The 11158-nt window shown below is 56.6% G+C and overlaps 1 protein-coding gene across 2 annotated transcripts; it reads right to left on the reverse strand.

Annotated features, from left to right (window-relative positions):
* Positions 1-280: 280 nt before the first annotated feature.
* On the reverse strand, positions 281-9713 carry DLL3 (delta like canonical Notch ligand 3). Of its 2 annotated transcripts, XM_040445874.1 has the most exons (9): positions 8346-9713; positions 7935-8216; positions 6999-7053; positions 5618-5860; positions 4357-4571; positions 3218-3440; positions 1172-1763; positions 850-934; positions 281-505 (listed from the first exon to the last, which is right to left on the reverse strand). In XM_040445874.1, exons 1-9 carry the CDS (start codon positions 8412-8414, stop codon positions 500-502), a joined length of 1770 nt encoding a protein of 589 aa, XP_040301808.1. In that variant the 5' UTR covers positions 8415-9713; the 3' UTR covers positions 281-499. The 2 variants fall into 2 exon arrangements, with proteins under 2 accessions (XP_040301808.1, XP_040301809.1); XM_040445875.1 differs by lacking the exon at positions 5618-5860.
* Between the last annotated feature and the right edge of the window lie 1445 nt (positions 9714-11158).

The raw sequence follows: 11158 nt of genomic DNA on the forward strand, positions 1-11158 counted from the left end.
GCCACGTGACACGCCAGAGCCAATGAAAGCCCCGTTTGCAAATGAAGTCGTTCCCAGACACAACTGGAGGGGGGGGGGGAACCTCCCGGTCCTGAATCCAGCTCTGCTAAAACTACACCCACTACAACATTCATTTTTATGAACTAATACATTCTCCTTGTTTAAGCCACTTTGAGTTGTTTCTGATCCCTCCAGCAGAGTCTTAACTGGTATGCTTCCCAGGAGACACGATCTCTCCCCTCAGTCCCAACACGAAGTACAAAGCACTTAGCCCAGTGAGTCAAAGCTGATCAAAGTAAGAGCCTTTATAGAGGTCTCTGGAGAGATGGAGAGAGGAGAAGATAGGATATAAATAACCATTATGTACAACTCCCAACAGTAAAATTCTCCCAGCCACCCCCTCCAGCTCCAAAGTGTCTAAGGCAGAACATTGGGCACCACCAAGTAAATACAAAAATATCCGGGTCCTGTCTCCAGGCGCTGATGGAGAAGGGGCAGGTCAGGCCTAGAAATGAAATGAGTAGGTGGCATTAGAAAGGGCTGCCCCTCTGCCTCCTCTCCCTCTCCCCAGGGAGGGGAAAACAGTGAAGCTCTGGCTGAGGCTCCCACCGTGACCTCACGAAGGCCACAGGTCTGCCAAAGAGAAGATGGCAAATAGCTCCAAACGACAGCAAAAGGGCTGCAAACTAGAATTAAATTAAGCCATAACTGAGGGGTGGCTTAAGGACCTTCCAGAGACTCTACCCTCCTCAGCTTACAGATAGGGTCAAGGAGGGCCACGGGAAATGCAGGGGCTGCCTCCACCCAGCGTGCCCAAAGTGCGCGGAGCGGGTAGAGGTGGGTAGCTACCTCCCGGGCATAGATGGAAGGCGCAGATATGACGTAAATCGCACGAGAGTCTCCATCTTCGGGGTGACTCCAGTCCGCGGGCTGGCTGCGGGAGGAAAAGAATAAGATCTCCACCCTTCAAATTCTCAGTTCTTGCTTCCCCCACCCACCATGGAGAGAACCCAAGGCCAACTAAGGGGGCTAAGGAACCTCCCAAAGAGGCCTCGGGCAGGTAAGAGGAAGGAACCAATCAAGAAGGTGTATCGAGGAAGCAAGCCAATTGCACTCTGGGGGCTGAAGTAAGCAGCCAGGAGAGACAAGGCGAACGTCTGCGGTCTCTCACCTCGGGCCATCCTCGGAACCCTCCTGCGTTCTCCGGTTGTTGAGTGCGTCTGGTAGCGCAGGCACCGATGGCTCCGGGGTCCCCGCCAGCAAGCGAGACCCAGTATCCCGGACAGGACCACGGCGTCGCACGTGGACCAGCAAGAGCGCAGTGCCGGCCAAGCCCGCGGCCACCAGGAGTCCCAAAGCCGGTGGCAAAAGGAAGCGCTGGGGATCCCCCTGCCTCGGGCCTGGTAGGGCCGCGGGTAACGCGCCTGTGCCGTCGTCCACGCCGACGGGGTGAACCGGGAACTCGCAGCGCGCGCCCATGTAGCCGGGCGCGCAGGCGCAGACGAGGCCGGAGAAGTGGGCGTAGCAGCGGCCGCCGTGGGCGCAGGGGCGCGCGGCACACGGGTCGGCGCGCTCGCGGCAGTCACGGCCGCCGAAGCCCAGGGCGCAGGAGCAGCGTCGCGCGCCACCACCCTCCAGGCACGTGCCGCCGTTGGCGCAGGCGCGGCCGGTGCAGTCGTCCAGGTCGTGCTCGCAGCGCGGCCCCGCGAAGCCGGCGCGGCAGCGGCAGCGCAGGGCGTGGCCCAGGTCCAGGCAGAGCCCGCCTGTGGGGAAGGGGCGTCAGCAGCAAGGCCCGGGCGGTACTTCCTCGGCGGGCGTCTGCTCCTCGGCTCTGTAACCCCTGCCCGCCCTTTCCTCTGGGTCCCCACTCCCTCCATCTAACTCTAGGGCCAGTCTCTGGGAAAGCAAGCCCGCTTTTCTCCCGGTGAAGTCTTGGATTAAGTCGGCCTCACCTCTTCGGCGCCCTGTGTCCCTGTATCTTTCTCTCGGCTTCAACAATACTCAAATGGCAGTTGCAGAACATGTTTTAGCCAGCTGGCCTTTGCCGGTGCCTTCTGCCTGGAATGCCCCTTCCCTTTTCACTTCCTCCTTTCCTCCCATTCTTTTCACCTCTTCTCTTCCTGAGCTCACCCTTCAGGTCTCTGCTGTCTCCTCCAGGAAGCCTCCCCTGACTCCATCCCAGCCCTGCGCTCCCCCATCACAACCCTGACAAATCTGGGCTCCGAGGACAAGTGTGCCCTCCCCCACTGGACTGGTACCCCCATGAGGGCGGGGCCCAGAGCTGTTCTGGTCACTGCCACGTCCCTAGTACCACTCAGCCCAGAGTGAACACTCAGGGTTTTGGAGAGTTTTTACACTCACGATCTTCTAACACCTATATCAGATCAGGTCTCTCCACTGCTCAGAAGACTCCTGTGGCTCCATCTCCCTCGGGGAAAACCAAAAATCCTCATCATAGCCCATGAAGTCCCACCGGGTCTGTCACCTCCCTGACCTCATCTCTCACCACTCTCCCTGCTCCTTCTGCACCAGCTTCCCTGGGACCCTTAACCAGCCAGGTACATTCCGACCTCAGGGCCTCTGCACTTGCTGTTCCCTCTACCTGGAACATACTCTTCCCCCAGATCCCCGCATGGCTCCCTCCTTCACTACCTTCAGCAAGCTTTTCCCTAACCACTTTGGCTCAAGTGTCAACCTTCCAGCTCATACACACCCCCCTCTGACTTTATTTTTCTTCTTAGTTTTTATCACCATCTAACGTCCCATATAATTTATTTATTTTGTTTATCAGCTCTATGAGGGTAGGGATTTTTGTCTATCTCATTCCCTGCTGTTTCCCTAGTGTCTAGAACAGGACCTGGAAGACTGTAGATACTCATTTTTTTTTTTTTAAGTAATCTCTACACCCAAAATGGGGCTTGAACTTACAACCCCGAGATCGAAAGTTACATGCTCCACCGACTGAGCCAGCCAGGTGCCCCCTACTCCAATATCTTTGAGACAGGAATACCACCTTGTGCATTTTACAGAACAAACAGGCTGGGCAGAGGGGGAGGGTCACTTCCACAGACCACAGGCTAGAGAGAGCACAGCTAGGATTCCCACCCAGGACTGTCTGAGCCAAGCCCTGCTTTTGCCCACTGACCATACAGGGGACCCCCCCCCCCCATAGCCCCCCCCCACACACCATCCCTCACCATCTGTCCTCCCACCTCACCGTTCCGGCACGGTTTCAGGCTGCACCGGTCCACTCTCTTCTCACAGTTGGAGCCTTGGAAACCGGGTGGACAGTGGCAGACGTAGGCAGAGTCAGGGTCTGCGCCTCCCACACACAAGCCGCCATTGAAGCAAGGTCCATCCGCACACGTCACCCCGCTCACCTCACACCGCAATCCGTAGAACCCGCGGGGACAGGCGCATTCGAAGGATCCTGATGTCTCCTGGGTAGCAGCAAGAGGGCTTCAGAACGGGGTCTCCTGGGAGCAAAATCCCATCGCCCCTCCTACCTCGAACATGGGGGGCTGCTCATTGTCCCGTCCTGCCTCACCTGGGAAGTCCCCCATGAAACAATCCCTCGCTGCACCCCATGTTTCTGGATCCGCCCATCCAAGCCCACAGAGGGGAGGCTCTGGAGGCCCGGAGAGCCCCCATTCCCACTTCTACACCTTCACCTACAAATGCTGCCAGCCTGGTCTGCCCTCCCGATTTTGTCCGCAGAGCCAAATCCTACTTCCAGGTCCTAGCCCTAAGACCACCTCCCCCATGAAGCCTTCTCTGATCTCCCCTTCTCAGGCCCTCCACCTACCTTGAACCCTAACTGTTCTCACCGTCCGTTGGTGGCACTGTTCAGGTGGCCCACGCTGGGCTCCACTTTATCCCAGTACACCCCAGCTTCATGCCCACTGCCACATGTTTGCTTTCCCCAGGCCACTCAGCTGGTCTACCCACTCCACTGCCCCTCAGCCAAATTGGACATCAGAAGCCCCCAGCCCTAGGCCCATCTCTAGGAAGCCTTCTCTAATGCTCCCTCATCCTAAATTCCCAACTCACCTGGCCCCACTGCTGCCCATTTTGAGCCCTCAGGTTGTTCTCTATTCTGGGGGGGGGGGGGAGTTGGTAGCCCCATAGGACTCATCATCCACATGCCTGCACCTTTAGGTGCCACCCACTGGGCCTGTTCTTCCCAATCCTATTCCCATCACCTAATTCCACCTCGTGGCCCCAGATGCAGGTTGGACAGCCCCAGGAAGCCCGCCCCTGACAGCTACCCCCAGCCCTTCCCGGGGTGTGGTCTCAAACAGCCCCAGATGGGGGTAAAGTACGGATCAGGATGACGTCGGAGGGGGTGATACTGACACTGCAGCTGCCCCCGTTGGCACATGGGTTTCCATCACAGGGCCCAGGCCTGGGTACAAGGCATCCAGTGGCAGCAGAGGATGGGCCCCTGGGAGTGAGGCAGCTGCTGGAGACGGGGATGGTGCAGAGGGGCCCAGTCCAGCCCTCCAGGCATCGACATTCATTGGGCTGCTCGCAGAAGCCGTGGTCTGGACTGCAGCCGGCCCGACATGCCGCTAGGGGGGAAGAAGAGGCAGAGGGAAGAGTAACACTGATGAGAGCAGGGTCAGGAGGACAGGAATCGGACAAGTGTCTGGGCGCTCTGTGTGCACCACCTTGTTTCATCCTTGTGACAGACAACCCTCTGGGCTATATGGTATTGTAACTTCCCCCTCAGTTTCCAAACAGGGAAACTGAGGCCCAGAAAGGAAGACAGGAAGTAGCAGACAGAGGATGTGAACCCAGGTCACCGAGCTCCAGAGTCTGTGTTCTCAGAAGGAGAATGGAGTGGGGGCTCCAGGGTCTGAGCTTGGAGAGAGGGGAGTGAGAGAAGGGGCTTGGGGCTTGGGGCAGGGCCCCTGGCCTTTCAGGGGGAATTGGGAAGGTCTTGAATTTGGGCAGGTCCGGGAGAATCTGGATAAGCCTGGGAGTCCTACGGGCTTCCGTGGGGCTCAGACGTTTGGGGAGGGGGTCTGAGGGTACCCATAATGGAAGTCAGGGATCCAAGCTTTAGAAAGCAATGGTATCTGGCCCGCGATTGCAAGGAGAAGATAAAGAATCCTTTAATGAGGGGGTTGTGGGAAACTGCGAGGAGTTTCCAAAGCTCCTGGGTGGGGGGTAAGAAGGGCCCCAAGCGTTAGAAGAGTTTAGAGGGTCCTAGCATCGGGAAAGGGGTGTGGCATGGGTTAGAGGTGGAACCGGGCGTGGGTACCGGCATGGGAAATGGGTGTGGGTTCCTATTAGGGAAGACAAAAGTGTTAGGAAGAGAGAAGCGGGTGGAGTGCCCAGGCAGGGCTAGAGAGAAGTCTAGGGTCCTCAGTTTCCCCGAAGGTGGTAGCTGGATCGTGGGGAGGGGGCTGAACCGCGAGTGGGGCTGGAGCGGGGCGTGGGGTACTTGGCCAGCGGTGAGCAGCATTCCCTAGTTTCCTGGAGAGGGATGTCTGCGGTCCCCGGGCTGAGCTCTTGGGTCCCCAGTTCCGTGAAGACGGTAACGAGGTTTTGCAAGGGGCGTGGGGGCCGCGAGTGCAGCTAAGGAAGGGCCGGGGTGGAACGCAGGACTCACGCGCTGCCTCGCACTCGTCCTCGACCGGCGCGCAGGGGCGCAATTCTGGGCCGCACCGCGAGGGGGCGCTGCGCGAGCGGCAGAGACGCGCGCACGCGGCCCCGACGGCGGGCGGCTCGCAGCGCGCGCGGTAGGAGAAACGTAGTTCCCAGGCGCCTGCGCGCTGCACATCCCGCGCCCACGGGCCCCCGGCCGCTAGGCGGCGCCGGCCGGCCACGCGCGCCAGAAGGCTCCAGGCGGGTCCTGCGGGAAGAAGGGAGCCGCGCTGGGGTGGGGGGCCGGGCCGGAGCCGACCCGACTCAGTCTCGCAATACAGATGGAGCTTGCACTCTCCCGGCTTGTACTCTCCCTGCCCCTCTTAGCGAGGCCCAAACACCGCTTTGAGAGCCCTGAGAATGGCGGTTCAACCCTTAGCAAGGCTGTAAACTCCTATAATGTGCCCTGGGACCTTTGATGTCGCGATCCCGCTAGTACCCTATGACCATCATGATGAGAACAGTTCTCCCACAGAAGCCGAAATAACCCTATATTTTGCACCAGAATCTGTGTATATTAAGGCAGTAATGAGACCTCTTAATACCCTGTGACATCTGCTATCTCTATATGACCAAGGGGCAACGGCAGGTCTTTTGAAGTCGTAACACCCCCAAATTGTGTCTCAGGATCTTCCTAGAGCAAAATGGTGACAGAGATCCCAATTACTAGACCATAAATGACCCTCATTGCCTGAAGCCTTGGGATGCCGAGACAGTGGCATTTTCTCCCCAGCAAAACTGACACCCCCTCCCCAACATTGTGCCACAGCTTTCTATATCTACACGGTGACAGCACACCCCCACTGTGGGCCTTACATGGTACCCAAATCCCCCTCAAATTAACGATAAAATACCATATCCCTCCCTGAAACCTTTGCTCAATATTCTCTCTGGTGAAACTGTGACATCCCATTAGGGCTCCGGGGACCTCTATAGGGACACCATGACAGAACTCTGAATGGAGAACAGGAAGTAACCCATATTGAACCCCGGGGTTATCATATTCAGATGGCGATAGAGCAGAACTGTGAGATGCTATATCCTGCTCTGGTGGCTTCGATTCGAAGATAGTACGAGAGCTTCCCTCTGGCACACTTCACCTGGGATCCGGCCAGAGACTCCTACACCCAGAACCAGGACATTTCTACACTGACATGCCACGAGCCCCGGGGCTACTAACACCCAGCACCACACTCTGGGAGCTGTGGGGACCTCCTGGGTCCAGCGATCCCGCGAACGCTCCACTCTACAGATAGCCCCATGTCACTATCTTGGAACTTACATCGGGCCCAATTCCCTGGAGCCCCCACGCTCTACACTTCAGTCTGATGGCTAAAGACACTCACCGCCAATCTGTTCTAACTCTTCTCTCCAGGTTTCGATGATGAGAGAGAAGGTGCCCTGGTTGGGTGGAGGAAGGAGGAAAGGATGGAAGACAGTGGTCAGGGTGGGGGGGGGGGGGTACTTGATGAAGGCCAGATTTTAGGGGTGATGGTCATTCCAGGGACCAAGCAGACAAGGGACAGTTCTGAGAGGGACTGGCCCAGGGAAGGAATGACAGTTTGGGCTTCCTTTATTGAGCACTTGCTGCAGATAAAAACTATACTGGAGATACCTGGTTGAATCCCTCAAAAGGGACCCCTGTGAGGTATCATGATGATCCCATTTTATAGATGAGGAAACTGAGGCTGGAAAAGGGAAAGTCACCTTGCCCAAAAGGCCAAGGGGTCTAGAATTCATACACAGGTCTGTTCACCTCTCCACTTTTAGGGCTGTGGGATGGGAGATAGGATTTTGAAGGTAAAATTCATGCATATGGGCCGCAACCGGAATATCTGAAAAGGGATAAAGTGAGAGGAGATTGGGGTCCCAAAGACAGGGTATGGGAAGGTCCCAAGTGCAGGGAGATTTGGAGATAAAGGTAAGGAGTCAAGTGTTTAGGGATCCCCAAGGAAGAGAGGTAGTATTCTGTGAGTTGAAGATTTACAGAGGTAAGTTTGGCGTTCTGGGAATTTGGGGTCTCAAGCATGCAGGGCGGGGGTCAGAACATTTGGGATCTCCATAGGGGAAGTTGGAGTCAGAAGTTTCCGGTACCTTGTGAGTAGGATTTACGGGTCTAAGAATGTGGGATTCCAGATGATAGTTACTGGTCTGGAAATCTGGGGTCCCTAGGTGGCAAGGTTGGGGTCTTGGAAGTTGGGGGGCAGAAGGCCATAGAGGTTTGGGTAAGGCCTCCAAGCACGGGGGCGGGAGGGGGGGGGGGCGCTGGGGCGGGTTCTCACCGGCCAGGCTTCCCGGAAGGGCACGCGCATGAAGCCGTCGGGCAGCGGCAGGTCAGGCGCCGGCGCTCCAGGCTGCTGGGTATAGACCGGTCCGCGCGCACTCAGCGCCGCGCCTAGGGCGCACGGAGATTCGCCGGCCTCTTCGGAGACCCCTGGCTTCAGGCAGACCCTAAAGAAGAGGCGGCACGGGCCCTGGGCGCTGCAAGGGGACCGCGGGGCCCCCGGGCCTGGTCCCGGCCCAAAAGAGTGGATCTGCAGCTCGAAGACGCCTGCCGGCCCTGCCTGGGGCCGGAAAGGAGTACCGGGTGAGGGGGCGTGGGGGCCCAGGCGTCCCGTCTGTCCCGCGCCTCCGCCGCACGACTCCTGCGTCCCACCCCTTCCCATCCCACCCCTTTCTATTCCTGCTCTGACCTGGGGAAGGAAAAGAAGCGCCAGGATCACCGTCCGGGACAGGAGCTGGGCCATCTGCGGACCGACCATGGCCTTTCGGGGGTGCCGGGAGCCGCAGCTGCTGGCTCCCGAGCCTTATATCTGAGGGGACGGCTCCGCCCCTTCAGGCTGCAGCCCGGCTCCAGGAGACCCTAGGGGAGGAGATCGCAGGGGAAGGGGAGCTTGCTGGAGCAACCGTGACATTGTAATATGGGCAGAAGCAATGTAGTGAGCGTGTGATCTTGTGTGTGGTTGTGGGCACGACTTTGTGTGTGGCTGAAGATGAGGTGGGGTTAGGTGCAGCCAGTGTGTAAAGTTATATACGATTTTAAATTCTGTGCGTGTGTGGTGTGATCAAGAGTTACCGGGTGGAGGCTGCACGTGACTGATTGTGTGCCTAAAATTGCATATGGTGAAGACAGGTTGTGAGGTTGTAATTCTAAGATTCTGTGGTGTGTGTGTGTGTGTGTGTGTACGCGTGTGCACCAGCGTGGGAAAACAGGGGTGTACCTGATTTCCTGACTGTGTGACTTCTTGAGATCGGCTGTTGTGGATGTGCGTATCATTGTGTAATGTGAGATCCTGAACGCTGTGTGTAGCCGTATGAACCTTTAAATCTCTGGTCTGTGCACGCACCTCTGGGTGGCTGCGTGGCGGGGGGGGAGGGTCTGCGTAAACTGTGAATAACCGAGCGTCCCTGTGTGAAAGAGGTTGGGTGTGGGAAGTCCGTGGCTGTAGCCCTGCGTGGACGCGACGAAGATCCAGGGTTCTTTGTGGACCCCCATGTGCGTGTACACGCGCGGTGTGTGCTCCCCTCCCGAAGACAAAGCCACCCTTCCAACCCCCGCTTCGCGGATGCACCAGACGCCGGGGTGAGGAGCCCCCGCCTGAGAGGGGGCTCCAGCTGTATGTAAATGCCGCCATCTGCCGGACGGCCGCGCCCCTCCCCCTTTGGGCCGCAGCTGGGCCGCCCGTTTGGCCTCCGGAAGGTGTGAGGAGCAAATGGGCAGGAAATTCCGTCTTCACAAATCAGGGGCCCGCTCCCTCACAGTGGGGGGGAGGGGACACCCCCGGGCCCTCCAGAAGCCCCTTAGTATTCCCGGACCACGGCAAGGGAAGCCCAGTTAGGAGCAGATGCTCCGGCTTCTCTGGCCGTAATCGTTCTGTGCCAGGTGCCGAGTGAAGCGCTTAGATGACGTCAACTCCCCGCAAATAACACGTTTTAATAGTTGGAGGCTAATAATTATGGGGGGGAATACAGGTTCCATTTACAAATTTTTCTTTTGGAGAAGACAGAATGATCAACAAAGCATAGTCCAGCAGAACCGGGCACACACAAGCGCGCAGCAATTTTTAATGAAGGAGAGTTCGACGAAGTAGTTTGCTCTTAGGGGCGCCTGGCTGGCTCAGTCAGTGGAGCGATTGGCTGCTGAGCTCAGGGTGGTGAGCTCGAGCCCCACGTTGGGTGGAGATAGAGATTAAAAATAAAATCTTAATTTTTTTTTTTTTTTCCTGAGGCCTGGGGTCTTGGAAGGATTGTGAGCAAGGGGAGCCGTGGTCACCGTGCACACTACCCAGATTCCTTTGTACAGGTCTTCCCTCTAGTTGTCTTTTCCACTCCCTCCTCTATTTCATTGTCTTCACCAGATTTCCCCTCCTGCAGGCCTTCCCTCACATCCACCAAGGTGGCCAGGCACCTCCTCTGAGCCCCAGAGCCCCGATTACTCTCTCCCAGCTGTGACCACTCTGGCTCAGGGGGCCTAAGCACAAATCTGACCCGTGTCCCTCTCCTGCAGGCTCTTGCATGGCTCTCCTGTGCCTTCAAAATACAGAGACTCTAAGGTTGACACGTGAGGCCCTCCTTCCACATACCCTCCCCCTACTCAGACGGGCTCTGTAGCCCTAAACACAGAGCCAGACCTCATGGACTGATTACCAGGAGGCAAATTAGACCCATTACTGGGGTAGGTGGAGGAGTGAGCTTCCCATCACAGGAGACATTCAAATGGAATTTGGACAGTCCTTAAAAACTGCTGTGGGAGAAGGCAGATTCCTATCCTGGATAATAACTTGGGAAGATAACAGATTCCAGGTCTGAGATATCTCATTTTAAAGATCATAAAAATAACCAGACTTTATTGAAGGCTTGTGTCAGACAGGATAGTGTTTCAGGTGAATTCTGTCATGTCTGTGTGTAAAGTATACTTTAAGAGATTTCCATGAGTCTCTTTGGCTATTCAGAACTTTTCCTTATTTGCCAACCTTAGGGCCCACAGGTCATGCTGAGGTGACATCCAAGCAAAGACATAAGGTGGGGGGGGGGGGCCAAGTGGGGGGAAGAGAGGGAAAAGTGGGGGGAAGAGAGGGAAGTGATAAGTGATAAGGATCCTAGGGAAATATTCCTGGCAGAGGATACACCAAGTGCAAAGGTCCTGAGGTGACTACACCTGACACACCCAGATATCCCCATGGCTTTTCTCATTTCATTATGGTCTGTCAAATATACTTTCCCAGGAGGCCTTCCTTGACTGTCCCATTCAATCCAAAACAGCACCTCAGGGGCGCCTGGGTCTCTCAATTGGTTAAGTACCCAACTTCAGCTCAGGTCATGATCTCACAGTTCATAAGTTCGAGCCCTGCATCAGACTCTGCGCTGACAGCTTGGAGCCTTGAGCACGCTTTGGATTCTGTCTTCCTCTCTCTCTCTCTGCCCCTCCCCCATTTGTGCTCATTCTCTCAAAAATAAACATTAAAAAACAAAAATAGAGGCGCCTGGGTGGTTCAGTCGGTTAAGC

Source organism: Herpailurus yagouaroundi, unplaced genomic scaffold, assembly GCF_014898765.1.
Source record: "Herpailurus yagouaroundi ecotype Mexico unplaced genomic scaffold, PumYag 194, whole genome shotgun sequence".
NCBI classification, from domain to species: domain Eukaryota; kingdom Metazoa; phylum Chordata; class Mammalia; order Carnivora; family Felidae; genus Herpailurus; species Herpailurus yagouaroundi.

What these genes read in the sequence shown, in the direction of transcription:
- DLL3 (XM_040445874.1), bottom strand. Translation starts at nt 8,414, where the DNA reads ATGGTCGGTCCGCAGATGGCCCAGCTCCTGTCCCGGACGGTGATCCTG. An exon ending in CCTGAAACCGTGCCGGAACG is followed by an intron (nt 1,764 to 3,217) that starts GTGAGGTGGGAG and finishes CCTTCCCCACAG; the next exon opens with GCGGGCTCTGCCTGGACCTG. An exon ending in GGTTCCGAGGATGGCCCGAG is followed by an intron (nt 935 to 1,171) that starts GTGAGAGACCGC and finishes TTCCTCCCGCAG; the next exon opens with CCAGCCCGCGGACTGGAGTC.